Source organism: Rutilus rutilus, assembly GCF_951802725.1.
Source record: "Rutilus rutilus genome assembly, chromosome: 9".
In the NCBI taxonomy this organism is placed as follows: Eukaryota; Metazoa; Chordata; class Actinopteri; order Cypriniformes; family Leuciscidae; genus Rutilus; species Rutilus rutilus.
In genome coordinates this window covers 14,675,316-14,699,516 of record NC_140223.1, presented here as the reverse complement: position 1 = coordinate 14,699,516, position 24,201 = coordinate 14,675,316, and the positions used below count along the sequence as shown (strand labels likewise).

The window sequence follows — 24,201 nt, the reverse complement described above, 5'->3', positions numbered from 1 at the left end:
TTATAAAATAGATTGACATTGGCAATAAAAAAAATATTCTAAACAATTCAAGTTTGTACTGTTGGGTTATTTGAAACATTGATGAAACTGAAATTTAAAATGAAAATGTAAATTAACAATTTTTTGCAAATGTAAAGGCCAAAATATGTTTGCAGTTACATGTTAACAAGGTCATATACTCAGGTATATTTAGGCTAATAAAAAAAAACAAAAAAAACAAGAGTAACACAAACAATCTAGCTTGTATATTGTTGTGTTACTTTTGACCCACCTGTGTGTTACTTTCGTCCCAACTGACGGGGTCGAAAGTAACATGAGCAGTCTTAAGTTCAAAGTGAAATTATACTGAAGTCCTTCTACATTTTTACAAAATACCACCTGGTATTGATAGACCACACTTGTGAGTGACTGACCACAGCAAAAATATATCTCTGTCTAAAACATCATCTTTTCAAATTATGTTTTTCTGAAAAATGGTACTTTCGCCCCTGCTCTCCCCTACTTTTAAAAACATAAAAAATCTTACCGATCCCAAACATTTGAACAGCAGTGTGTATAGCCTAATACATAAAGATACTAGTCACTGTTGGATTGCTTACTAATAATTAAAAATGTGCTAGTAACATAACAATAGTTGCTAGTTAAAAAAAAGAAATATCAATAGTTGCTAGTTTTAGCAACTGTTAGAAATGATGTTGCAGCTTGCCATAGCTCCCACGTTTATAGAACCCTGACGTAGCCCTCGAGCGCTTGAGGAGGGGCGAGGGTGGCCCGTCGGCACGAGCGCAGATAGCGAGGAACAGCTGCAGACAAGCTCTCGTTCAGTCAATTACACCGCATAGCTCATACAATATTACCAATTCTTTCCCAAAAACAAATTATATCGTCCAAACCATAACCATCCAACATGGTTGACCGCGAGCAGCTGGTTCAAAAAGCCAGGCTGGCTGAACAGGCAGAGAGATATGATGATATGGCAGCAGCCATGAAATCGGTAAGTCATTCTTTCAATTTATTTCTATAATATAACATAATTTCTATAATATAATATGGTGATATAATTGTCGTATTATGCATAGCCTACTGTAAGCTCGATGCATTTGGAGGAAAAGGGGTAGGGTGTTGAAAGACCACATGGGTGAAGTGACAGAAAAATGTTGCATGTAACGAAATGCATTAATATGGTGTTGTATAATATTTTGGGGGGTGTTGATCTATGATAAATCAGAGCTGTATTATTGAGAGTGCAGTGGATCGGGTGTAGACTGTCTGGATCTTGGGCGGTGCCTCCTGTCTTACCCGAAGCCACACTCAAATGAATGAGACGACACATGACAATGTATAAAGATCTGTTTCAACATAGCTTTCAGAGTTAATGAAAAAAAAAAAAAAGAAAAGAAAAAGAAGAAAATCCCTATTTTTCACTTTAGTCTTTTTTAAATCGTTGCTCTTCGTAACATAATGCATATTCATGGTCATAAACGCAGTGTTGGGTTGTATTTGAATTTACACTAGAAATAGGCATTTTATCATTGCTGTTCATTACCTAGTGTATTGTCATAAATAGGCTACATTAGAAATTAATTTTCCATCATCAGCATATATAAATTCAAAATGCCTTTGTTTTTTTCTCACGCATTCTCATAATTTGCTTATGTCTTCCCATATTCATTTTCTACATATAGGAGTTGTTAAGATATTTCCTCTAAACCAACGTTAGAGGCAGCAGCATTCCTTCCAGAATCTTCCATCCTTGTCATATTGCAGTAAGGTCCATGATTCAGTAAGGTCCATGATTCCTTCTTGTTCTAAACCCACAGATTTATATATTAGCCTATTAAAGGAAATGAATCTCTTCAATAGTGTTTATTTCTAGTTAATATTATTTCTCCTGAAATTTTTAACAGTGTTTTAGGGGTAAGCGTACAGGGCTCCATAATGAAATCATTCAAGGCCTTAGGGCTTCTCGAGGGGGGAGCAAACATCTGCATCTTAAGCTCTAACACTTCTTCACGTCAGCATCCTGACTGTATTCCCATCTGAGTGAGGGCATTCAGGAGACTCTAGTCTTACATAGGTTTATGGAGATTGAGGAGGACCCCTCCATTTCTACTTTGTCAAGTGCTGACATCATGCTTTTTTTCTGGAGGGGTGTCATCTAGCATCTCTTCTCTTATTTCTTGAGTGATTGAATGTTTCTTGCCCATGGCAATACATCTTTGACTTAATTACAAATGACATGTAGATGTGTCTACTTCAACGCTTTTTACTCTACGACCTATCTATATTAATAATAATTTTTACATAAAGTCTTAATTGAATACCAAAATGTACAATAAGTGTATTGATTGCGAAGATCTGCCAGATCAATTTTGCTTAAATGGATATATTTTCTTAGCGCCATATTACCTTGATCGAAATCCCAAATGACTGTTAAAAGGGAAGGTTCCCATCCTTGCAAAGATTGTTTTGTACACCGGACAGGAAATTTTAGCTTCATGGATCTGTCGGGGAGATTTAAAAGCAGTTTGACTCTAGTTACTTTGGTCCCATGGATAAAAGCCCATTTAGCCACCACAGACCTGATGGGAAAGTGCCCACAGGCTTCCATTACCATTATCTTGATGCATTCAGCCAAAGAGATGAGCAGCAATAGGCCGAGCTTAAAACTTCACATTTGAGTAAGATCATCCGGCTTTTTACTTAAAATTTGTGAACGGCTTCCTTATGTGTAAAAAATTGCATCTGATTTCAACACGGCTACCAAGGTAACAAGGTTACCCCGTCACCCACCACAACTACCCGTTACTATCTGTTTTTGAGAGGAATGCCAAATCTGTGTTGCGCAGAACTTGTGTACCCAGACATAAATAGCTATACGTTTGTTGTTTTCTTTTTAAATAAAACTCTTTCATATCCTCCTGCCTGTGTTTCGTTATGAGTCTCGTCTTCCTGTCCTACCACTGTTCCTGTTCTCTACTCTGATCTTTTTCTTTGAATTCAATTCTCTTTGTACTCGGAGGGAATAATTTTAGCTGAAATCTAAAATCAGAAACTTTGATCTGAGGCACATGGCCTTTGAAAAGTGTTTAATTGCACATACAGTTCCTTCATCATTATAGTTATAGAAAACACATGTGATATTATGTTAGTGCTCCACAAAGAGGTTCTGACATTGTGACTAGAAGTAGATCTGTAGTTGAAATGAGTTAAAATATGGAATCAACCTAGTTTTACATACGTAGTATGTTAGTCCCAGTTTGGTAAGAGAAAGGTCAGAGAGAAGGCCACCATAACACATGAACTGCCACACAGAGATCGTGTTAACTTACACTGCAGCTGCCCTGAGGGGTATGTGGGAACATTTCGCCTCCCGCCCCTGCCCATGCCCCCTATCCTCACCCTGCCCCCACTCTCAGCTGAAGTGATTTCACCTCTAGTGCATTGTGTAGCGCTAGCGCTCCGTCATCTCGCTAGATAGAGTTGGACTACTGTACAAAATGAGACTATTGCCATGGAAACTGCACTTGGCATATAACTTGAGCTCATGGCTGCACAATGCATTCAGCCAGCTGATGAAGCTCTGTGTGGATATTATTATTATGCAACTAAAGAATTAAGCATTGTACATTCATTTTAATGTTAAAGTCGGCATGAAATTGAAGTTTTGTTCAATGTGAAACAGTTTCTCGAATGAGAAAAAGTGTAGGGCAGGACTTGATTTTGTCAAAGGAGAATCGTTAGGATCATTGGATGGTTGTGGTTTGCTATTGGTCAATCTCATGTGAGTGACAGGTTTTCCCTTATCGCTCTTGTGCCATTAAACACGTCATCAGAGAAGAGATGTCGCTGCAAGAGTAAGTTATTTTGATAAAAAATTAGGAGAGCACATGAAAAAAATTAAATAACGGTATGCACTAGGGCTTAATAATTGGCAAAGGCTGCGATTATTTTGCGCTAGAGGGCGCACTCACTCGGACACACCAAAAATGCTCCGCCGCAGAAGTAGACAAGACGCGCCATTTTAGGAAATTCCTATGGGCATCATACTATTGCTGTAGCTGAATAAATAGAAGATTGAAATGCTTTGATTTATGAAATGATGTCTTTTGTTTGTTGGTTCATAAATGCTTCTCATGTTTTGAAAGATGCTTGACTCGTGTTGCTTTTTCAAATGCACGTTATAAGCGGCTTAAACTCGCAGTGCTTTCAGATGGAGCAGCTTCTATTTACTACTGATCACAGAGCCATACGGATATATCATTTATAATGAACACTGCAATATTCCTAAAAAACAACAAGAATTGTCCATTTTGATTTCATGCCGACTTTAATGTAAATTTGCTCAACTTATGAAGAAAGCATATCTGTAATCACCTTGTTGGATGCTTTACGTCTCTTTTCTCAAACGGCGTTCTATTTGCCTCCTTCGTAGGTAACCGAGCTGAACGAGGCCTTGTCCAACGAAGAGAGGAACCTGTTGTCGGTCGCCTACAAGAACGTGGTAGGCGCTCGTCGCTCGTCCTGGAGGGTCATCTCCAGCATCGAGCAGAAGACCTCCGCGGATGGCAACGAGAAGAAGATCGAGATGGTGAGGGCCTACCGCGAGAAGATTGAGAAGGAACTGGAGGCCGTGTGCCAGGACGTGCTCAACCTGTTGGATAACTTCCTGATCAAGAACTGCAGCGAAACCCAGCACGAGAGCAAGGTCTTCTACCTGAAGATGAAGGGAGACTATTACCGTTACTTGGCCGAGGTGGCCACAGGCGAGAAGCGCTCCACCGTGGTGGAATCCTCCGAGAAGGCCTACAACGAGGCTCACGAGATCAGCAAAGAGCACATGCAGCCCACTCACCCCATCCGGCTGGGATTGGCCCTCAACTACTCCGTCTTCTACTACGAGATCCAGAACGCTCCGGAGCAGGCCTGTCATCTGGCCAAGACAGCCTTCGACGACGCCATCGCTGAGCTCGACACCCTCAATGAGGACTCCTACAAAGACTCAACCCTCATCATGCAGCTCCTCCGAGACAACTTAACACTGTGGACGAGTGACCAGCAAGACGATGAGGCTGGGGAGGGCAACAATTAAAAGTAGACAGTCTCTCTATCTAGATACATAAAAATGGCTGGTGGACTTTGGCAGCAGCTTTTGCCATGGTTTCCTCTGCAGCAGCAGTTCTTTATTTTTCCACGAGTTAAAAGAAAAAAATATCAAGGGTGGTAAAGGGGGGGCTGAAGTCCTAGTTTGAATATATACAGAAATATATATAGTTGAATGGGCCTCCCTCTTCTTGGTTCTCTTTGACATTTGCCAAAACCACTGAAATGTCAGTCAATCAGCCGGAAGCGGTCGTTGTTGGTTGGGAATGGCAGCCTCACACTGGCATATGGACTGATGTATTTCAAAGGGATGCTGCTTATTTATGTTTTGGGTCGTAGAAATGCATTTCAAAAGAGGGTTAGGTGGTGTTCGAAGGATAATGATAGTATTAAATGGTTCCAGTATTAGTCACAAGTTGATCTGTTCGAATCATCTTGTTTGCGCTCAATTGATTGAACTGGAAATTCAATTAGCCATTAGACGGAAGTGCAGCGAATGAAATTGTGTTCTTTGAATGCACCAAAACAGATAAAGTTCAGTCACTGTCATATAATCATCATAATCAGTCTGATACTACTGGAACCATTGACTTTTTTGAAGGACAGTTTGGGGAAAAGGCAGAGACTGATCTGGATTTAAAAAAAAAAAGAAAAAAAAAAAAGGAAAAATATTGCAGCTTCAAAGTTTGTGGTTTACTTCTGTGTTTAATTTATTTTTGCACTTGCCAAGTATACTGTTTCGTCAGTGTCAGATAATTACAACGATACTATCAATGATTCAATATTGTGCATGCTGGTGATGTATTTATACAATAGCTTGACTTTATTAACTTATATCTTGGATGTTATGTATTCCTATAATTGAAGAGTAAACTGGCTTCTTATTGTTTATTTATAATTGATCAGTTTTAGTTTTGATTTGCTATTCCAAAATTGTGGTTGTTAACAATAAATCGATCTGTTATGGGCGTTGCCGTTGTGACATGGAATGTTTTTTTCTTTAGCTAGGCTGACTTTTGAAAAACACTACTGATCACTTAAATGTACCGGCGTTTTTCTTGGTAAATTGTAACCATGACATTGTTAAGCAATGTTTTGCTCTCTGAACAATATATGAGTGCTCTTCTTGTCATATTATGCACTTTGAACGTGTGGTTTAAACAAGTGAAGTTACCGAATCAGTGTTTCCGTGACCGATTCAGAACATGGACCATACATTGTCTTTGGCAGTATTTTTAAAATCATTTATTTGCCTTTTTTCCTTTCAATTTCTTTTTTCTTTTTCTTTTCTTTTTTCCTTTTAGCTGTATCCTGAGTGACAATATCTTGAATGTGAATAACTATGTAGCAGTTGCACAAGAGCCAAAATAATTATAACAATAAAAAGACAGAAAAAAACAAACTCAAGTAGTCATAGATGCATCATGTCAATGCTGGTTGTGTGTATTGTTCCTCTATTATTTAAAACAGAACAATTACTCAAAATGCTGAATTACACCAAAGTCTAATTAATATTTGCGATGTGTGCTCATTTTTTTGTAAATTATTTAACAGGTTCAGACACCGTGGTGAATCCTCAACTGAATTTAAGAAGACCAAATGGTTTTCCTCTGCATTGCACCTTCTATCCATGATTAGTGTTCAGCACTGCATTGCAGACTCGCCTCTCAAAAATATAATAATGTGCTTGACATACAGTATGAATGTGCCTTGATAAGGACCATATTATTGGCTTTTGAGTATGCATGCATTAAAAATGATTTTATGGGAAGATATGGCTGACTTTCTTCCTTTGAAGGTCACATGACAAACCTGCATGCCTTTAGTCATTTCCATTTGAATTCATTATCAGCATGACTAATTATTAGAAAAACGATCTCGCTGATGCTAAACTCGGATCTCTTCTGATGTGTGGCTGCCACATAACCTGCACGAGTACCAGCTGAAATGACACTTTCATTGCATTCATTCTATTTCCTTTTCATATTGCGGAGGTAAAACAAACTTACAGCCTGATTTGCTGGCTCTTTCAGCATTCTGCTGCAGCCTCCTACAGCAACCCACACCCAGTAGAGCAAGAGATGAATTTCTCTGCTCAAAATGCTCCACAATAACGGCCAATCGCAGGCAGCGTGAGCTGTCATATCCACCAATCCGGTGCATGTTGCTAGGGCTGGAGACAAAACATCCCCTTTCCCATTGGCACTGTTCAGACATCTAGAACAACCTGCAAAGAGATAAACATCAGAACATCAGAGACACCATTAAAATTCAAGGGAAACCTGTCTACCCTTGTTCACATCGGGACTCTGTCATGTAGACTAAAGGAGCAAGCCATTTCTGCTGCATTATGATCGGATGCAAGATAGAAAGCGTGTAATATCTGAACGTGTTTGCCCTGGTTAAATTGTTCAGATAAGGCTATACCCAGCTGGAGATTTGTCACCTCAAAATGTATACTTGAAGCATTATTTTTTTACTCGATCAATGCTTAATTGATTTCATGACATTCTAAGGTACAATTGTCTGGCCATCAAGGGCGTTCACACTGGAGAAAAGAAAAGAGAAGAACATTTATTAACACACTGTACCATCTGCATAAAGCCGAATGGCAAGGATTTGTGATGTGCCTCAGCCTAAGATCCCATCTGCCTATTGTAGAATTGAGTTCCAAATCAATAACAGAAGATGCTGAGATAAATATTTCGATAAAAACCATTGGTAAATTATGGCCGTGGCCCTTATGGTTACAGATGAAACTCAGGTGAACAACTTAAAGATGCATATTTAAAGGGATAGTTCACCCCAAAATGAAAATTTTGGCATCATGTTGATGGTTGATTCAAACCTGTAAGACTTTTTTTCCTCTGTGGAACGCAAAAGCTATTTTTGAAGAATGATGGAACCAGACAGTTCTGTCCATTAAGTTCCATTGCATGGACAAAAAAAAAAAAAATCACTGAACGCATCTTCATAAAAAGTCAAAGTAAAATAAAAATATTAAACTAACTAAATAATTCAACTAAAATAAACATTTGATTTAAATAAATAATACATTTAACACTACAGTACTATATAAAGTTAAAAGATAGAAAGTAAATAATTTTTTAGAAAATATTTTATGCATAACTATAAAAAAAATTCATATTATAAGTTGGGTCTGGGTATAAATTTATGAAAATATATAGCTGCCTTCTACATTTTAGAATGGCACTATAGCTTGATCATTTTGGGGGTCTGTGGTATAAGCTTGAAGACAATTAATAAATATATTAAAGCTAATGTCTAGTTGTCTCAGTAGGATTATGCAACACGTACTGTAGTTACAGTCCTCGAATTTGATTGGCCAAATGGCATTCTTAGTTGAACGGCACTGGGACTTTTCACTTTTTTTTTTCACTCTGATTTGATTCAAATTACATTTTTGCGTTCGCTCAAATGATCCCCATTTTCTTTTTTCAAAATCCGATTATACATTAAATAAGCTTTCTTTATACTGACTGTGTTGTGTGTAACTTTGCACGTACACACATCAATTTCACTGTAGGCCACAATTAGTGTTTGAATATTTCACACTTCAGATGAGATAATGATCTTAATTTTTACTAATGCAGCAAATATGATCAGATACAGTTTTTCAGCTATCACGTTTTGAATGCACAGAAAAAGGGCATATTGCTGAGCAAATCGAATTAAAAAAAGATATAGCCTACATTTGAGCTTATGAACCTTATTCAAATAAAAAGGGGCCTTTTAGATTTTTTGCAACAGCCTTTATATTGAAGCATTGAAGAGCAGTGGCAATATTAACAGAAGTGTCTCTGAATAGTCCAAAGGGAAAAGAGGCCGCAACCCTTCCACTAGTCTTTCATTATGTAACAAGACTATAAAGAGCACTTACCAATGGTTTTGACCTCTCCATCCACGGTTTTTACCAACTGCCTGCCTGGAAAGGTTATTTATATTATAACGGCTCGGGTTGCTAATGAAAATACAACAATTTAATGCTGTACAGCCTTATGACATTGCATTGGTGATTTGAACATGTTTTCTGAATGAGGAATTGTTTTTAACTCTTTCCCCGCCAGTGATTAAAAAAAAAACGTTGCCAGCAACCGCCAGCAAAACTGTCATTACGCCCAGAATTTTTTGTTTGCTTGTCAACAGAAAGAACAGAGCCTCTGCTTAAATTAAAATACCAAAAAAAAAAATATATATATATATTTTATTTTTATTTTTAATTATTAACATTTTGCAGATCTTGCAAGGGTGATGTTATTACCTCAACTATATATAATGTCTGTATAATGCTTTTTCAAATTACTTTTGGTGAAATAAAAATTTACTTTTGGCAAAACAATTTTGCATTAGAGAAAGTCATTTTTAAAACATCCTTTAAATTCATTTTATTCGAATCAAATACAAGTGAATCATTCTTAGTTTGCAAAAAAATGCTTTTGGAATGAATCAAAAACCTATAATCAACCAAGATAATGGTGCCCCACCAAGTACAGTGTGTAAGTCACCCAATCCAAGAACCGGGTCTGTTGTAGGCTACTCTACAAATATTTGCTCTAAATATTGGTTTACAAAGTCAACAAAAGTAACCTTAGGTTACTAAGTGTACACTAATTTTTTTTGCAATTTGAAAATACATACACACCCAGAAAAATACGACTGGTAATCACATGGATGCTCACCATATGTTAGGTGAGTAAACTTGTAATCTGAATATTGACAAAGCGAAGTCAGCGGACTGCAGTCAAGCATCAATCAGGAAGAAATGCAGTCAGATCACTATCAACTGGTTGAGAATGTGAGTTATGTAAGAGAACACCCTGTTCATGTTTTCTGTTCTGAATAGCTCAAATGACAAAAGATAAAATGGCCATCAAAAACTGAAAACTGTGTTTGGATTTGAAGGTTTCATAATGTAAAGTGCTTTCAAAAGATTTAGGTGCCAAGCAGAAAACCATTGTGTTGCACTTTTCTGTTATTATTATGATCTCTGCTTCATACAGTGCTATGCATAAGTTTAGACACCCATGCTAAAGTTGACTAAAAAGAGGAATAAAAAATCATCTTTTGGAAATTGAACTTAATGCCTTAATTTAAAAAAAATAGGAAAAATCCAACCTTTAAGGACACCAATTTTCTTTGTGAATGAATAATGTATCGTAAATAAATAAATGTTCTTCCTTAAAATACAGGGTGCATAAGTTTGGACACCCCTATGTTAAATTCCCATAGAGGCCGGCAGATTTTTATTTTTAAGTATTTTTTTTTTTTTTTTTTTTTAGGATACTATGCATCCTGATAAAGTTCCCTTGGCCTTTGGAATTAAAATAGCCCCACATCATCACATAGCCTTCACCAACACCATACCTAGAGATTGGCATGGGGTACTTTCCATAAGATCATCTCTCAATGCAAATCAAACTAGCTTTTAGGCTAACTGAAATAAAACCATGCCAATCTCTAGGTATGGTGAAGGCTATGTGATGATGTGGGGCTATTTTAATTCCAAAGGCCAAGGGAACTTTATCAGGATGCATAGTATCCTAAAAAAAAATTTTTTTTAAATACTTAAAAATAAAAATCTGCCTGCCTCTATGGGAATTTAACATAGGGGTGTCCAAACTTATGCACCATGTATTTTAAGGAAGAACATTTATTTATTTACGATACATTATTCATTCACAAAGAAAATTGGTGTCCTTAAAGGTTGGATTTTTCCTAATTTTTTTAATTAAGGCATTAAGTTCAGTTTCCAAAAGATGACTTTTTATTCCTCTTTTTAGTCAAATTTAGTATGGGTGTCTAAACTTATGCATAGCACTGTATATATCACAAAGACAAAAGGCAAAAAAAAAAAGAAACCCTCCAAAATAAAAATAAAACCAGGTCCATTACCTGGTCTATGATAATTACACCATTTTTATGTTTGGTAGTTTTTTTAATACTATGGAGACACAAAGTGTGTGGGTAAATACACATCAAATGAATATGCCTGCATCCTGTGTCCTGAATTACCCATGAGATATATACCCATCTGATATAAAAAGCCACATTGTAAATTCCAGTGGCCCAATTTTTTTCATATTCTTTCAGCATATATATCAGTGCCTACCACCCTACAGCTCATTGTGCTAGTCAGGGCAAAGCCAAGTACAAAGGGCCAATTGTAGCAAGACAAAGTGATGTATTCCTTTCAGTTCCTTACATTTGTGTTTTCTCTTCAGTGTAATGGACTGAGACTGTAAAGGCAGTAAAGATAAGAACTGTGTATAAAGATAAGAACTGAAGCCAATTACTGATTCCAGATCATCAGTCCAAATGTATACCCCGAGTTACGCACACATGCATCAACTAATAGTTTATTTGGCCACAAGAGTTTATTTAAATGAAATTGTTTTATTATAATAATGGGCCTTATATCAGACAAGGTCTATTGCGTCAGTCTAAAATGTCAGCTGAACAATAAAGTTAATTAGTGGTACTGCTATTACTAACTGCCATATTATTCTTCCACTGAGCTGAAACTCAAATGGTGTGGTGTGGATAAAATCCCAAAGACTTTCATTTAAATTGAAGTGCACAAGCAACCGCCGAGACCCCAGCAATGCCTAGAACATCCTAGCAACCGCATAGCAAAGCACACTTGCCAACAACCATTAGAATTTTCTTCAGAAAATCTAGTTAATATAAATGCTCTTTCACAGATAAAAACACTTAGCCTATGTTTGATATAATTAAGTTCTTAATACAACCTGAAATTGCAGTTGTAATGAAATAAAGACCATTGTTCATTTGTGGACTGTTGAAGTGGGGTCATCATAACATTAAAGAGAATCAACAGTGAACTTCACTATATGTTGACACATGGGCCATAACGGAGCTCTTATCCTAATATACAATCTCCCTTACACAGTTATTTTGAAAAAGAGTGACACACAGAGTCCCTGGGGTTTGTGTTGCTAATCAGAGAACAACCTCATGGAGGCACAAGAGGACTTTCATAGTGATTACTAATAGTGCACACTAAAGGAGCCTAGGGGCCTATAATTAGGATATGTGTGTGTGTGTGTGTACGTACTGTATGTAGTAGTAGTAAAGTAGTTTTGTCAAGGAAAGAAAAACAAACTCACAATTGGTGCAAAATAAAAATTTGTAACGTTCCAGCTACACAAACTACAGACACAGCATAACTGCAAGAGCTCAAAATGACGATAAGACAGCATAAAGACCTTTTACATAACACATAGACTTCTATACATCTCATTTCCACTGCACAGCAAAGTCATCACTGCTGCCGCCATATTATTTACTAACGTCAAATGCACGGATATCTTTTTAAATATGCATTTAAATCTATATCTCTTTAAATTTGGCACTTAAATGCAATGAAACACAAATATTACTCAACTAAAAGGTACTTATTACCAGCATTATATTTATTTTAAAGGTACCTCAAAACCCTTACATCGTGCTGTCCAGTATATAGGATTTTGTTTAAAAAACAAATTGCAATGCAGATTGAAACAAAATAGTCTAATCACACAACTGGGCCAATCTGACAAATGATTTGAGCAAATTCATGAAAAAGCTTCATCCTCAATAAGGTTTTCCAGCTCCCCCTCTCTGCTCCCGTTATTGTTACTCCCTCTGCTGTTGAAGACACACACCATCAAAAAATGAATATGTAGTACAAACACACAATCAAACATGAGCATTAAGTTTGAAATACTAAAATTAACAGTGAGGTCTATTGTGTAATACCTTAAAGGGCGAAACAATGACATATCCCTGCAGAATTTATGGAGAGAAATAAGAGCATCATATCAGTGTCACAGGTATTCTGAGTACCAGCATACGGTAGGAAGCGATGACATGCAGTGGTGGACTTACGCGAGCAGACCTCCAGGGGCGGACATGGACCTGTTCTGCCTGCTGCCCTCAAAGGGGTTACCGAAGGAGCGCTTCCGCAGCATGGATTTCACCAGGATCTTAAAATACAGTGCAAAACAAATTTTAGATGTGCACTGTAAAACATGTTATTAATAACTACACATATTTACATTACAGAACCACAAGTGGGACTTTTTGGTCCACCAAGTGGGACTTTTTGGTCCACAAAATGGGACTTCTGAGCAACAGATTTTACGGAATGTATATATACACCATTCAAAAGTTTGGGGTCCGTAAGATTTTTTATTTTTGGTGTCCAGATCGATTTCATTTTTCAGTTGAGTGTTGGGGTCCGGACATTCATGCTGTTTAGGGCCGTCCCAAGCATGGGGTGGGGCCCAGTGAGAGTTGAAGGAAGCGGGCCCCTCTCAGTCTGTTCGTGATCGCCTACTGGCGGGTGGGGGAGTGACTTGTCCAATTTTGGTTTGAGCACCGCTAAAAGCCGAGCTGCTTTCATAGTGCCTAAAAACCAGGGTTGGCGCAAACTAAACTGAAACATACCTTACCTGACTAGCCACCAAACGGCTTTATGGTATTAGCCTGGTCCTACCAGACTCTCGTACATTTAATTTGTACAGAGAGTCTGGCCACTCTCCATTGACAAGCTTCCTTGAAGGCGGGTACTCTGTTGAAGTTTAAAACTATTGGATCTGCCATAACCAACCGCTAACGTTTGGTCGTGACGTAACCCTACAACTCAAACTAGCGCACGACCTCAACATCATCGTTCTCAGCCACTCCCTCTGTTCGCTGATTGGACTGGTAAAAATTTGGCCGGAGAAAACCCACGAATATACCGCAAACCCAGACGGAGTACTGAAGGAAATTGAAAATTGAGCGGAAGTACGCAGGAGGACAGAGCCAGGCTATTATGGTATAGGCCCCTGGTCGGATTTGTAAGGTTTTGTCAACTCTAAACCTACTCTGAAACTCAGACCCTGTTTACACCTGGTATTAAGATGCGCTTTGGTCAATCAGATCAAAAGTAGACGAGGGAGACACATTCCCGTTTACACCTGGTGTTTTAATCCGTCTCTTTTGTCCACTTTCAACCACTTTTGTCCTGATTTCTTCGAGGGAAGAGTCTATGCAATTTACATATGAACGCGCACGGAGACTGAGAGCATCAGCTTTAGTTTCTGCTCTGACAGTCGCAAGATCTGTTAGAAATCAGGAATATTGAGACAACATTGTGTTTGGCACGTTTTTCGTCTTCAAACCAAACTTGGGTCTCCAGCCGACAAAGTTTAAATCCCGTCTGGCTAGCGCATCCCATAATGTTTACGTATTAGGTCAGTATGCGGAGAGTAGGAAGTCTTTTGTGGCTGTTCGAACACATTCGACCACTCACACTACAAAAGCAATCCGGTCGAATGTGTTTTCGACTACCTCTGGAAGTGGTCGAAAGTGGACAAGCTCAAGACTTTTAATACCCTGTTTACACCTGTATTTAGCGTCATCCACTTCAAAACGCATCTTAAAACCAGGTGTAAACAGGGCCTCAGAGTTTGTTCAGGTAGTTTCCTTCAACAGGCCAAATGGCTTCTGTCATGTTTGCTTCTGTGTGCAATGTGCTCCCCTGTCTAGTGTCTTGACTCCGTCCTCCTCATTACCTGATTATTAGTTCAATTATCCCACATGTCCTCCCTCGTTATCCTCCTCATTTGCTTCCCTATTTATTCTCTGTCTTGTGCCAGGACGTCGTATGATGTGCCTTGCCTCACCTCGCCACTAGACGGTGTTTCCCCCCTACTGTTTTTGTTTTGTTTTACTCTGAATAAAAGCCCATCAGTCCTCGCCTCCTCCCTCAACACCAAAACCTGACACTTTTTTTTCTTCTGTTTTTACTGTATTTTTGCTTAAATAAATGCAGACTTGTTGGGCATAAGAGCCTTCTTTCAAAAGCATGCAGCATGAATACAACTTTAATTTTTAGCATTATTGGTTTGCCGACTTGATAGATGGCTAAATAAGACATTTTGTAAAATAATTTTGAATACATTTGTGTGTGTGAAGTAAATCTTTAAAATAACTTTTCCTTGTTTTTTCCCTCAGACGTACTCACCACAGCAGACAGGCTGGGAACTAGTTTGACAGAGTTCTGCACCTCCTCCTCAGTGACCTCCACCACTGTGCAGTGCTCCTCCTCCAGGGGCAGGAGATCCGTGCCATCCAGCGTCACCCATGGGTGCAACTGCCCACAGAGACCAGATTACACAGAGTAATACTGAAATGTACATTTTAAAATTCTTCAGCAATCTTTTATTATGATTTTACCTTTATTTCTGGTAATGTGATTCTAGTTTCTGGGGCTTTGTCCAGCATTCTGGTAATGAGCTCCTTCAACCCGTCACTGATCACAGGCCTGTGTAAATAATACAAAAAGAATTACATGGGCTGTTTCAAATGTTTCTGAGTAAATAAGGGGGACTTAACCTTACCAATAACCTGTGAGTGTCTAAGTATGGATCTCCACTATATATCCATCTATTCTCCAAACCACCTATCCTACCATTCAAAAGTTTGGAATCAGTAAGATTTTTTATTTTTTTTACACAACACTTTTATCCATGAAATGAAAAAAAAGAAAGACTTTTCACATTGTTACAGAACATTTCTATTTCAAAGAAATGCTTGGCTCCTGAAATTTGACCCATGTGACCCTGAAGACTGGAGTAATGATGCTGAAAATTCAGCTTTGCATCACTGGAATAAATCACATTTTAAAATATATTCAAATAGAAAAGTGTGATTTTGAATTGTAATAATATTTCACAATATTACTGACTTTACTGTATTTTTTGATTAAATAAATGCAACCTTTTTTATGTAAAGATATAAAAGGATAACTTTTAAGTACATATAGTAATGTATTGGAAAGCTATATATATCTACTAAGCAATAAGAGGCTATGCTATATTATGAATAAAATCTTGGCTATATATTAATATAATAAAAACATTAAGGATTACATTAAAACAATTTTTAAGCATTTTCATTAAGTGCCACTCTTCCACAAGAAGATACATGTAAACTTGAAACACTGTATTGACAAATAAGCATCCAGCACCAAAAATATCCATTTTATATAAAACAATTAAAAAAAGATAAAATTTTCGTTCAATTATTCTGTAACTGTAGTTAATACAAATAGTATTTCTGAATAAATTGGTATGGAAGTATGTTTCCGGCATGAAAGCGGTATTTGAGGTAATTGCGACTTGATTCTGATCAAAAATTCATTTTGCAATTCTAAGTTTATATTTAAAACATGGAAATGCGAGAAAAAAGTCAGAATTGTGAGATAAAAAAAGTCACAATTACCTTTTTTTTTTTTTTTATAACTCTGTGGTGAAAACAAATGTGTTTTGTCTGACTGCATATTTTCTTATCATGGTTTAGAAAAGCCATCCTGTTGCTCAAACAGTACAGCATGATGCGACTAACATCGAACTGGGTTTGATTACCAAGAAGATTTTTTTTTTTTATATATAGCTTGAATGCAATGTAAGTCGCTTTGGATAAAAGTGTCTGCCAAATATGTAAATGTATGTAAAATGGTTTATTATCAGTGTTTGCAACTCACTTGTCTGGGAAGCTCACTGCCATAGTCTTGATTTTTCCATGCAGGCCTAAGATGTATTCATCATGAAAAGGACACTGCACAACAAAATATTAACATATTGTATTTGAATAATTATGTTTGAAAAATAATATTGTATTGTTGTGATAAATACACAGGTAAATGTCTTACCTTTCCAAAGACGAAACAAAATAGCGTCACTCCCATTGCCCATACGTCCAGAGCCTGAAGCCAATGAGAGTCAATTGTAAATGATAAAGAATCAATGTCTTCACTGCATGTAAACCAGAATATTCTAGAAGTCTTCTAACCTTTCCACTGAATCTCAGGTCCCGATCAGTCAGAGTTTCGGGTGCCATGAAAGCTGGTGTTCCTGCACTGTTTGACAGGAGAGCATCATTCCCCTCAAACTCATTACTGACACCAAAATCTGCTATCTTGATGTGCCCATCATCCCCCAGCAACAGATTTGAGGGTTTGATGTCTCTATGTACGATTTTCTGATAGTGCACTAAAAAATAAAACATGAAACAAAGATAGCAAAGATAACCTCAGTTTATAGATGCCATTTGGCAAATACAAGACTATATAAAATACCCTAGACTAGGGAAACTTACAGTATTCAATTCCTAGGATGACATCCCTAAAGTAGAAATGGGCCATTTCTTCTGTTAGCGGACTGTCTGTAGGGACCTCCATCACTGGACTAGGGTCAGGTGAAACAAATTATGAGAGAAAAATCTAACTAAGGAAAAATTTAATTAGCATACAGTGGGTCTGTGAACTGTAGGTAAAAATACTCACCCTTTAGGTACCAACTCAAAGACTGAGAAAAGGACACAAAGAATAATTAGAAAAACAGATCAAAGAGTAAAAGCAAAGTCTTCTACACTCACCTAAAGGATTATGAGGAACACCATACTAATACTGTGTTTGACCCCCTTTCGCCTTCAGAACTGCCTTAATTCTACGTGGCATTGATTCAACAAGGTGCTGAAAGCATTCTTTAGAAATGTTGGCCCATATTGATAGGATAGCATCTTGCAGTTGATGGAGATTTGTGGGATGCACATCCAGGGCACGACGCTCTCGTTCCACCACATCCCAAAGATGCTCTATTGGGTTGAGATCTGGTGACTGTGGGGGCCATTTTAGTACAGTGAACTCATTGTCATGTTCAAGAAACCAATTTGAAATGATTCGAGCTTTGTGACATGGTGCATTATCCTGCTGGAAGTAGCCATCAGAGGATGGGTACATGGTGGTCATAAAGGGATGGACATGGTCAGAAACAATGCTCAGGTAGGTCGTGGCATTTTAACGATGCCCAATTGGCACTAAGGGGCCTAAAGTGTGCCAAGAAAACATCCCCCACACCATTACACCACCACCAGCAGCCTGCACAGTGGTAACAAGGCATGATGGATCCATGTTCTCATTCTGTTTACGCCAAATTCTGACTCTACCATCTGAATGTCTCAACAGAAATCGAGACTCATCAGACCAGGCTACATTTTTCCAGTCTTCAACTGTCCAATTTTGGTGAGCTCGTGCAAATTGTAGCCTCTTTTCCCTATTTGTAGTGGAGATGAGTGGTACCCGGTGGGGTCTTCTGCTGTTGTAGCCCATCCGCCTCAAGGTTGTGCGTGTTGTGGCTTCACAAATGCTTTGCTGCATACCTCGGTTGTAACGAGTGGTTATTTCAGTCAAAGTTGCTCTTCTATCAGCTTGAATCAGTCGGCCCATTCTCCTCTGACCTCTAGCATCAACAAGGCATTTTCGCCCACAGGACTGCCGCATACTGGATGTTTTTCCCTTTTCACACCATTCTTTGTAAACTCTAGAAATGGTTGTGCGTGAAAATCCCAGTAACTGAGCAGATTGTGAAATACTCAGACCGGCCCGTCTGGCACCAACAACCATGCCACGCTCAAAATTGCTTAAATCACCTTTCTTTCCCATTCTGACATTCAGTTTGGAGTTCAGGAGATTGTCTTGACCAGGACCACACCCCTAAATGCATTGAAGCAACTGCCATGTGATTGGTTGATTAGATAATTGCATTAATGAGAAATGAACAGGTGTTCCTAATAATCCTTTAGGTGAGTGTATATCGCTGACTGACAGAATTACTCACCCATGTGCAAGTTATCCTCAGCTGGGTCATCAAGAACCTTCAGTTAAATATCACAGGACAGATACAGTTATACTTTATAGCAAGTAACTACTATTTGACTTGTATAGTGAAAATTTATCTAAGAAACAGTACAGATCTAACTCACCTCAACTAATTTAACAACATTAAGATGGTCAAGTTTCTTCAAAATAGCGACTTCTTTATATAATTTGTCCAAAAGGCCAGAATGCTTTAAAAGATTCTCTTGTGATCCATTGGATTCTCTGGAAGGACGTCGCCCTACACAACCATCACAAGTTACTATTAATGTTCTGCAGACTTGAGACAAAACTTCAGAAAAAAAAAGTCACAAGTTTAAAATGTAAATGTGTATTGCTTACCTGGGAATCCAAACTGCTTTATTAACCTCTTTTTGGATACCAGCTTCATAGCCTGCAATAAATATATTATTATAAATGATGCCATTTTATTGCAATTTGTAAGAATTTTGTCATTATAATATAACATAATACATATTTTAATAATTACTATATATGTTACAAATGATCATGTTTTGATCACATATTTGCTTACATAATACTGGTCATCATCTTCATTATATGCTAATCTGACCACCCCATATGAACCCTGTGTAAAAAAGAAAAAAGAAAAAAAAAGGAAGGTTAAAAAGATAACATTATGTTTATAAGTGTGATTTTGCCAACCAATCATAAATATTTAAAATAATTTAGGATTTTAAGTAGAATAACCAACCTTTCCTATCTCACTCTTTAACTTGTACTGGTTTAGCTGGACACAGTCCTGTAGGTAGAAAAGTATGTTTGTTAGGGGTGTCACAATATTGCGATATTTAAAAAAATTAAGTTCACTCATATTTTGGGTGTTAATCATTGGTCAGATAAGAAAAGACACAAAATAAACTTAAAAAATAAAGTTAAAGATTAATGAAAAGTTAAAGCATTGTTTGTTTATTTTCTTCTTGATTTTTCACAGTGGTGAATTGTTTTATTTGTTATAAACATATATAACATGTTTTACAAGAAAATAGCCTACTATTTCAGTCTTTCTACTACAAAACTTCATGTATAATTCAATGTATTACCATTTCTTTGTATGAAATGTACTAGTGATTATCATTAGCATTAAGTAAACTTTGTTTCAAAGTAAATCCTACACCAGATTTTTTTTTCAGTGTGGAAATTGCGATATTATCCTGAATTATTTTGTCCACAATAATCATGTAGTGAAAATCTGATATTGTGCCAGCCCTTATATAATGAGTTTCAGTACCAATGCCATATTTTGCTGAGCATCCTCATTGATGGTCTGAGGTAAAATATGCTGCAAAAGTCTAAAATCTCATGCCCAACTCACATCACCATCAGAGATAGACACCCGCTTCGATTCAATAGTGGGTCTTCTGGCTATTCGTGGGGTGAAGCCGTTCAGAGAACTTGATCGCTCCTGAAGTGACATCTTGCGATCCGAGAGATTGAGGCGATGTGGGGTGGTCCTGCATCCATTTGGAGGGGTCATTCTGTTCATGGCTGCTACCATGTCGGACAGTTCAGCATGGTAATCAGGGTCCAGATCCACCCTGTTAGCTGTGTCAGCACTCATGACTGTCCTGTCTCAGTCTGAGCTGCTTATAACAAAGTACACATCTCAATGGACATCGCAGAGTCCAGTGTTCTTCAGAAAGTCCACGACAACATCAAACTGTCACAGCAGAAAGAGATGAGAGTTGAGTTTGACAGCAATAACAAGCACACTCACTGCCATTTCACAAGCCCAAACACATTTAAGTGATGCACTGTTCTCTTTACACAACAGAGCTTGTGTTGTTAAACATTTTGAGCCACATCTCAGGGTTAAAGGGGCTATACTGTTTGTAGAATTCAGAAACCCCTTGATATTAGCAATACCGTTGGCTGTTAAGTGAACTGCAGCCAGCAACTTACTGCTCGTGTTCGCACTCGAGCACACATAACGAAGGCTTGATATAGCTCTAAGCCCCGATGTACTCACTGCGTTATTTTTAAGTTATTGTTTTGTTCTTTGCTTGGAAGTAAAAGAAGCTGCAAATACCTTTGCAGCGACATACTGTTAACGAACATCTAGACGCTGCTGAGAGGGACGTTTATATGAATATGTAAATATCTGCTTTCCTCTCAAAAACAAAATAAACAAACAATAAAAACGGTAGGCAAACAGCAGTTAAGTAAGCATCTTGATCGTAGCGATGATGTGGATATGTTTTCACCAGCTCTGCAATTCACAGACATCATGTCGACAGATGAGGAGATTAAACTTAGCCTACGCTGTTATTATAGTTTGATTATAGAGTATATTTGAGACTAGACTGTTTGAATTAATGAGACTGTAGTTTGAATTATTCAGTTTTCTTTGCATGACAACTTGACGTTACAGTAGCCTACATGATTGCTCTATCTGCATTTTCCTGGACTTTGTAAACATTAATTTCGTGCCATTGAACGGAAGTGATGCTCTCGGGAGCGCGCATATTTCTCATCCGTTTAATTTTGCCGGCAAAAACGTCCCGAGTCCTTCACATAAAAAAAAAATCTGTCTACAGGCTTTCATAGACAACCTAGGAAGTCGGGGAAGGTCTCGTTTTTTAAAGATTCGTTATAAGCTCACAACTTCACAAATTGGCAATAATAAAAGATTGATACATGAAAATTATTACATATAGCCCCCTTAAAAATGCGTTTCTGTAGGCTACTGCTATGCTATCAATAAAGCACAGAAAAATGGAACACCGCTAAAGAGAATAACTCACTGTTTTTCTTCTATAAACATGCATAAACAGAGAAAGTATATTGTAAAATAGTCTGAATAATGGCTTCATTAATGGGGAGGCACAAAAATTTAAGCTAAAATGGTCCAAAACAATATTCAAATTTGTGGTCCTGTCTGATTCATGGACACGGTTATGGTCAACTAAAACTAAAACCATAAAAAATTAATAAATTGTATTATGTATTACTTGAAAAAAAAAAATCAGCTAGTTACCAAAGCAACATTTATTTTCATTTAGTTTAAGTAAGTATTAACATAATGAAGACAAAAACAACAAAGACAAAAACAGAAAAATCACTAAAACTAAAATTAAAATGAAAACAAAATCTAATTCACAATATTAACTATAATAGGATCTCAGTTATACTAAACCAACACTGATTTTCACCTTAATAAAATCCTAAAAACATTCTAAACAAATCAGTCTAACCTCATACATCACATTGGTTCAGAAATAATCAACAAATTTAAACAATTGTATTATCTTGTATACAACACACGTTTATGCGATTACAAAGCATTTGACATGTATGAAATGTTGTAACAGTAATGAATTTGTACAGGTTTCTAGTTTTTCTTACAGTATGTAATAGGGGTTGTAATTACTTACATAGAGCAACAAGAATTTGTATCGCCAGCCATAGTGTTGCATGCACTTCCGCTCATCAGGCAGAAAACTACTTTGAGTCTCTGAAGCCCGGACGACTCCAGACTGTTTGGGATCACGGAATCAAAGAGGATTAGCTAGCATGGACACATTTAGTCTACTGTGGCTATATCTGTTCCAAAAGACTGTTTACGGTAACTGGCTGCAGTCAGTGAAAGGACATGAACAACATCAATGAGCTGAGCTACGTCATGGGGGGCATGTGTGTGGTAATGCCTGGGTAAGAACCTATGGTGTGAACACCCCAAGTATGACAAGTTATTCCTGTTGCATGGCTAAGTGGCTAAGTGCTTGGATCTCTCGAAGTCAAAGTATAACAGGATAATAAGATTAAAGTGATATAAACTTGAGACAGTTTATCAGGTGGGAACGAAGATCAAGTGTTGTATAACCTCATAAAGGACATGCTGGACAGCAAGTTTGTATTTAATCCAATACAAAGACACTGTTATACAGCACTTCAAGCTCTTCATAATCAAAGTAAAGCATTGTCTGTTATGCGAGTTTTAGAAGGCATTTGTCGTATCCTTAATACTTTCCCCCTTGTTTGGAAAATAATATCAGAAGTGTCTATCATTTGGCTGCCTTTTCCATTTCAAAAAGGTAATATTTAAATTTGAAGCTAAATTAATGAAAAGTAATATGTTTGAATATAACTAAATGCAAAGTAACGGGGTTGACAATAACCATGCTGACAGTTTTATAATTCATTTGGCCATTATTACATTCTGGTCTTATTAGGAAGAGGGTTTTAAAATAACTATTTAGACTGTTTATAGAGAAAATCACTGTAACAGGGTGACAATAAAAAAAAGTACAAAATTATTTATAAAATGCAACAAACAGGAAACACTTTATTGTTCTTGCAGCGTTTACTTCTTGAAAGGATGATGATGTCATTATGAGTTTTGTTTATAAATTGTATATAAATTAGGGGGAAATAAAATGGAAACAGAGTTGACTAGTCTTTTAATAATCCATTTCAAGATAATAAATGTACTAGTTTTATGTCCTATGTTTTATATTTTTTTCCAACCAAATGTGCACATTTGCTAATATAACAAAGGGAATTTGGAAACGCTTAAATAAATACATAAATATTCTACTGTTTAGATATGAGTTATCTATGTTTCATTCTATGAAACATGTAAATAATGATAAATCTATATGTAATCTATCAATCATAACAGAAAGTAAATGTGGGTGTGGGTGATTATTTACACATTTCATAGAATAACTAATATCTAAACAGTCAAAGACACATTTTCTAAAGTATTTCTAAGGTTTTTTGAAATATTCTAGAGCTGTCCAAGGTGCTGAAGGCCCACAGAGGTCTTGATTTATGTTTTTGTGCATGGCCTCATCTACATTTCTAAAGTGTGTAAGAGAATGTGTAGTACTCTGACTGCTGGTATATGCTGGCTCCAGTGTAAGCTCAGAAATCCCTAGTAACCAACTGCTCCGGAGCTTGTGATCATGTTACAAGATGTACAAATGCACCATGACCTCAGAGCATCAGTGGCTCAAGTCCTGGGTGTGAGGCAGTATCTTTATAAATGGGCTGCAATGCCTCATGAAGGGGATTCAATGCTAAATGTGGACTATCTCAAGTGTTTGAACACGGCTAAGCTTCTGGAGCTCCTGGAAGACGATGAAAGGATGCGAGAAACTGTCAGGATCAATTCAAAGGTACCAAACAAGTACACAATCAAGAATGCTGAATCTGTTTTATATTTTTGGGGGGTGATTTTATCATAAAATAAAGTAACTTATTTATATGATATAAAAAAAATAAAAAAGGTATTTATTTAATAAAGCACTCCAAAAAGATTTTAAAAAGTAAAAAAAAAAAAAATTGTGTACATTGTACATGACTTGCTTGATCTGAAGGACTTGCCTGCAGTTACAGCATCTTCAGAG

The 24,201-nt window shown here is 37.2% G+C and overlaps 3 protein-coding genes across 5 annotated transcripts in view; 1 reads left to right on the top strand and 2 right to left on the bottom strand.

Annotated features, from left to right (window-relative positions):
- mrm3a (mitochondrial rRNA methyltransferase 3a) overlaps positions 1-24,201 on the bottom strand; it is a 526,058-nt gene that overhangs the window by 365,914 nt on the left and 135,943 nt on the right. The gene's annotated exons all lie outside the window — the stretch shown is intronic.
- On the top strand, positions 747-6,505 carry ywhag2 (3-monooxygenase/tryptophan 5-monooxygenase activation protein, gamma polypeptide 2). Its single transcript, XM_084418337.1, has 2 exons — positions 747-994; positions 4,436-6,505. Exons 1-2 carry the CDS (start codon positions 908-910, stop codon positions 5,090-5,092), a joined length of 744 nt encoding a protein of 247 aa, XP_084274463.1. The 5' UTR covers positions 747-907; the 3' UTR covers positions 5,093-6,505.
- Positions 11,487-22,400, bottom strand: camkk1b (calcium/calmodulin-dependent protein kinase kinase 1, alpha b). 3 transcript variants are annotated; one of them, XM_084418334.1, is made up of 17 exons: positions 22,225-22,400; positions 20,166-20,510; positions 19,545-19,592; positions 19,365-19,418; positions 19,172-19,223; positions 18,937-19,070; positions 18,792-18,828; positions 17,459-17,480; positions 17,272-17,360; positions 16,966-17,165; positions 16,826-16,879; positions 16,658-16,731; positions 15,349-15,436; positions 15,137-15,265; positions 13,012-13,109; positions 12,883-12,909; positions 11,487-12,771 (listed from the first exon to the last, which is right to left on the bottom strand). In XM_084418334.1, exons 2-17 carry the CDS (start codon positions 20,409-20,411, stop codon positions 12,699-12,701), a joined length of 1,425 nt encoding a protein of 474 aa, XP_084274460.1. In that variant the 5' UTR covers positions 20,412-20,510; positions 22,225-22,400; the 3' UTR covers positions 11,487-12,698. The 3 variants fall into 3 exon arrangements, with proteins under 3 accessions (XP_084274460.1, XP_084274461.1, XP_084274462.1); XM_084418335.1 differs by having other exon boundaries at positions 12,256-12,771; positions 20,166-20,433; positions 22,225-22,328; XM_084418336.1 differs by lacking the exons at positions 19,172-19,223; positions 19,365-19,418 and having other exon boundaries at positions 12,256-12,771; positions 19,559-19,592; positions 22,225-22,328.

Coding starts and splice junctions, on each gene's coding strand:
- ywhag2 (XM_084418337.1), top strand. CDS start 908: ATGGTTGACCGCGAGCAGCTGGTTCAAAAAGCCAGGCTGGCTGAACAG. Junction 995..4,435: donor TGGCAGCAGCCATGAAATCG/GTAAGTCATTCT, acceptor CCTCCTTCGTAG/GTAACCGAGCTGAACGAGGC.
- camkk1b (XM_084418334.1), bottom strand. CDS start 20,411: ATGAGTGCTGACACAGCTAACAGGGTGGATCTGGACCCTGATTACCAT. Junction 19,593..20,165: donor TGTCTATCTCTGATGGTGAT/GTGAGTTGGGCA, acceptor TTCTACCTACAG/GACTGTGTCCAGCTAAACCA. Junction 13,110..15,136: donor TTCCCAGCCTGTCTGCTGTG/GTGAGTACGTCT, acceptor CTGTATTTTAAG/ATCCTGGTGAAATCCATGCT.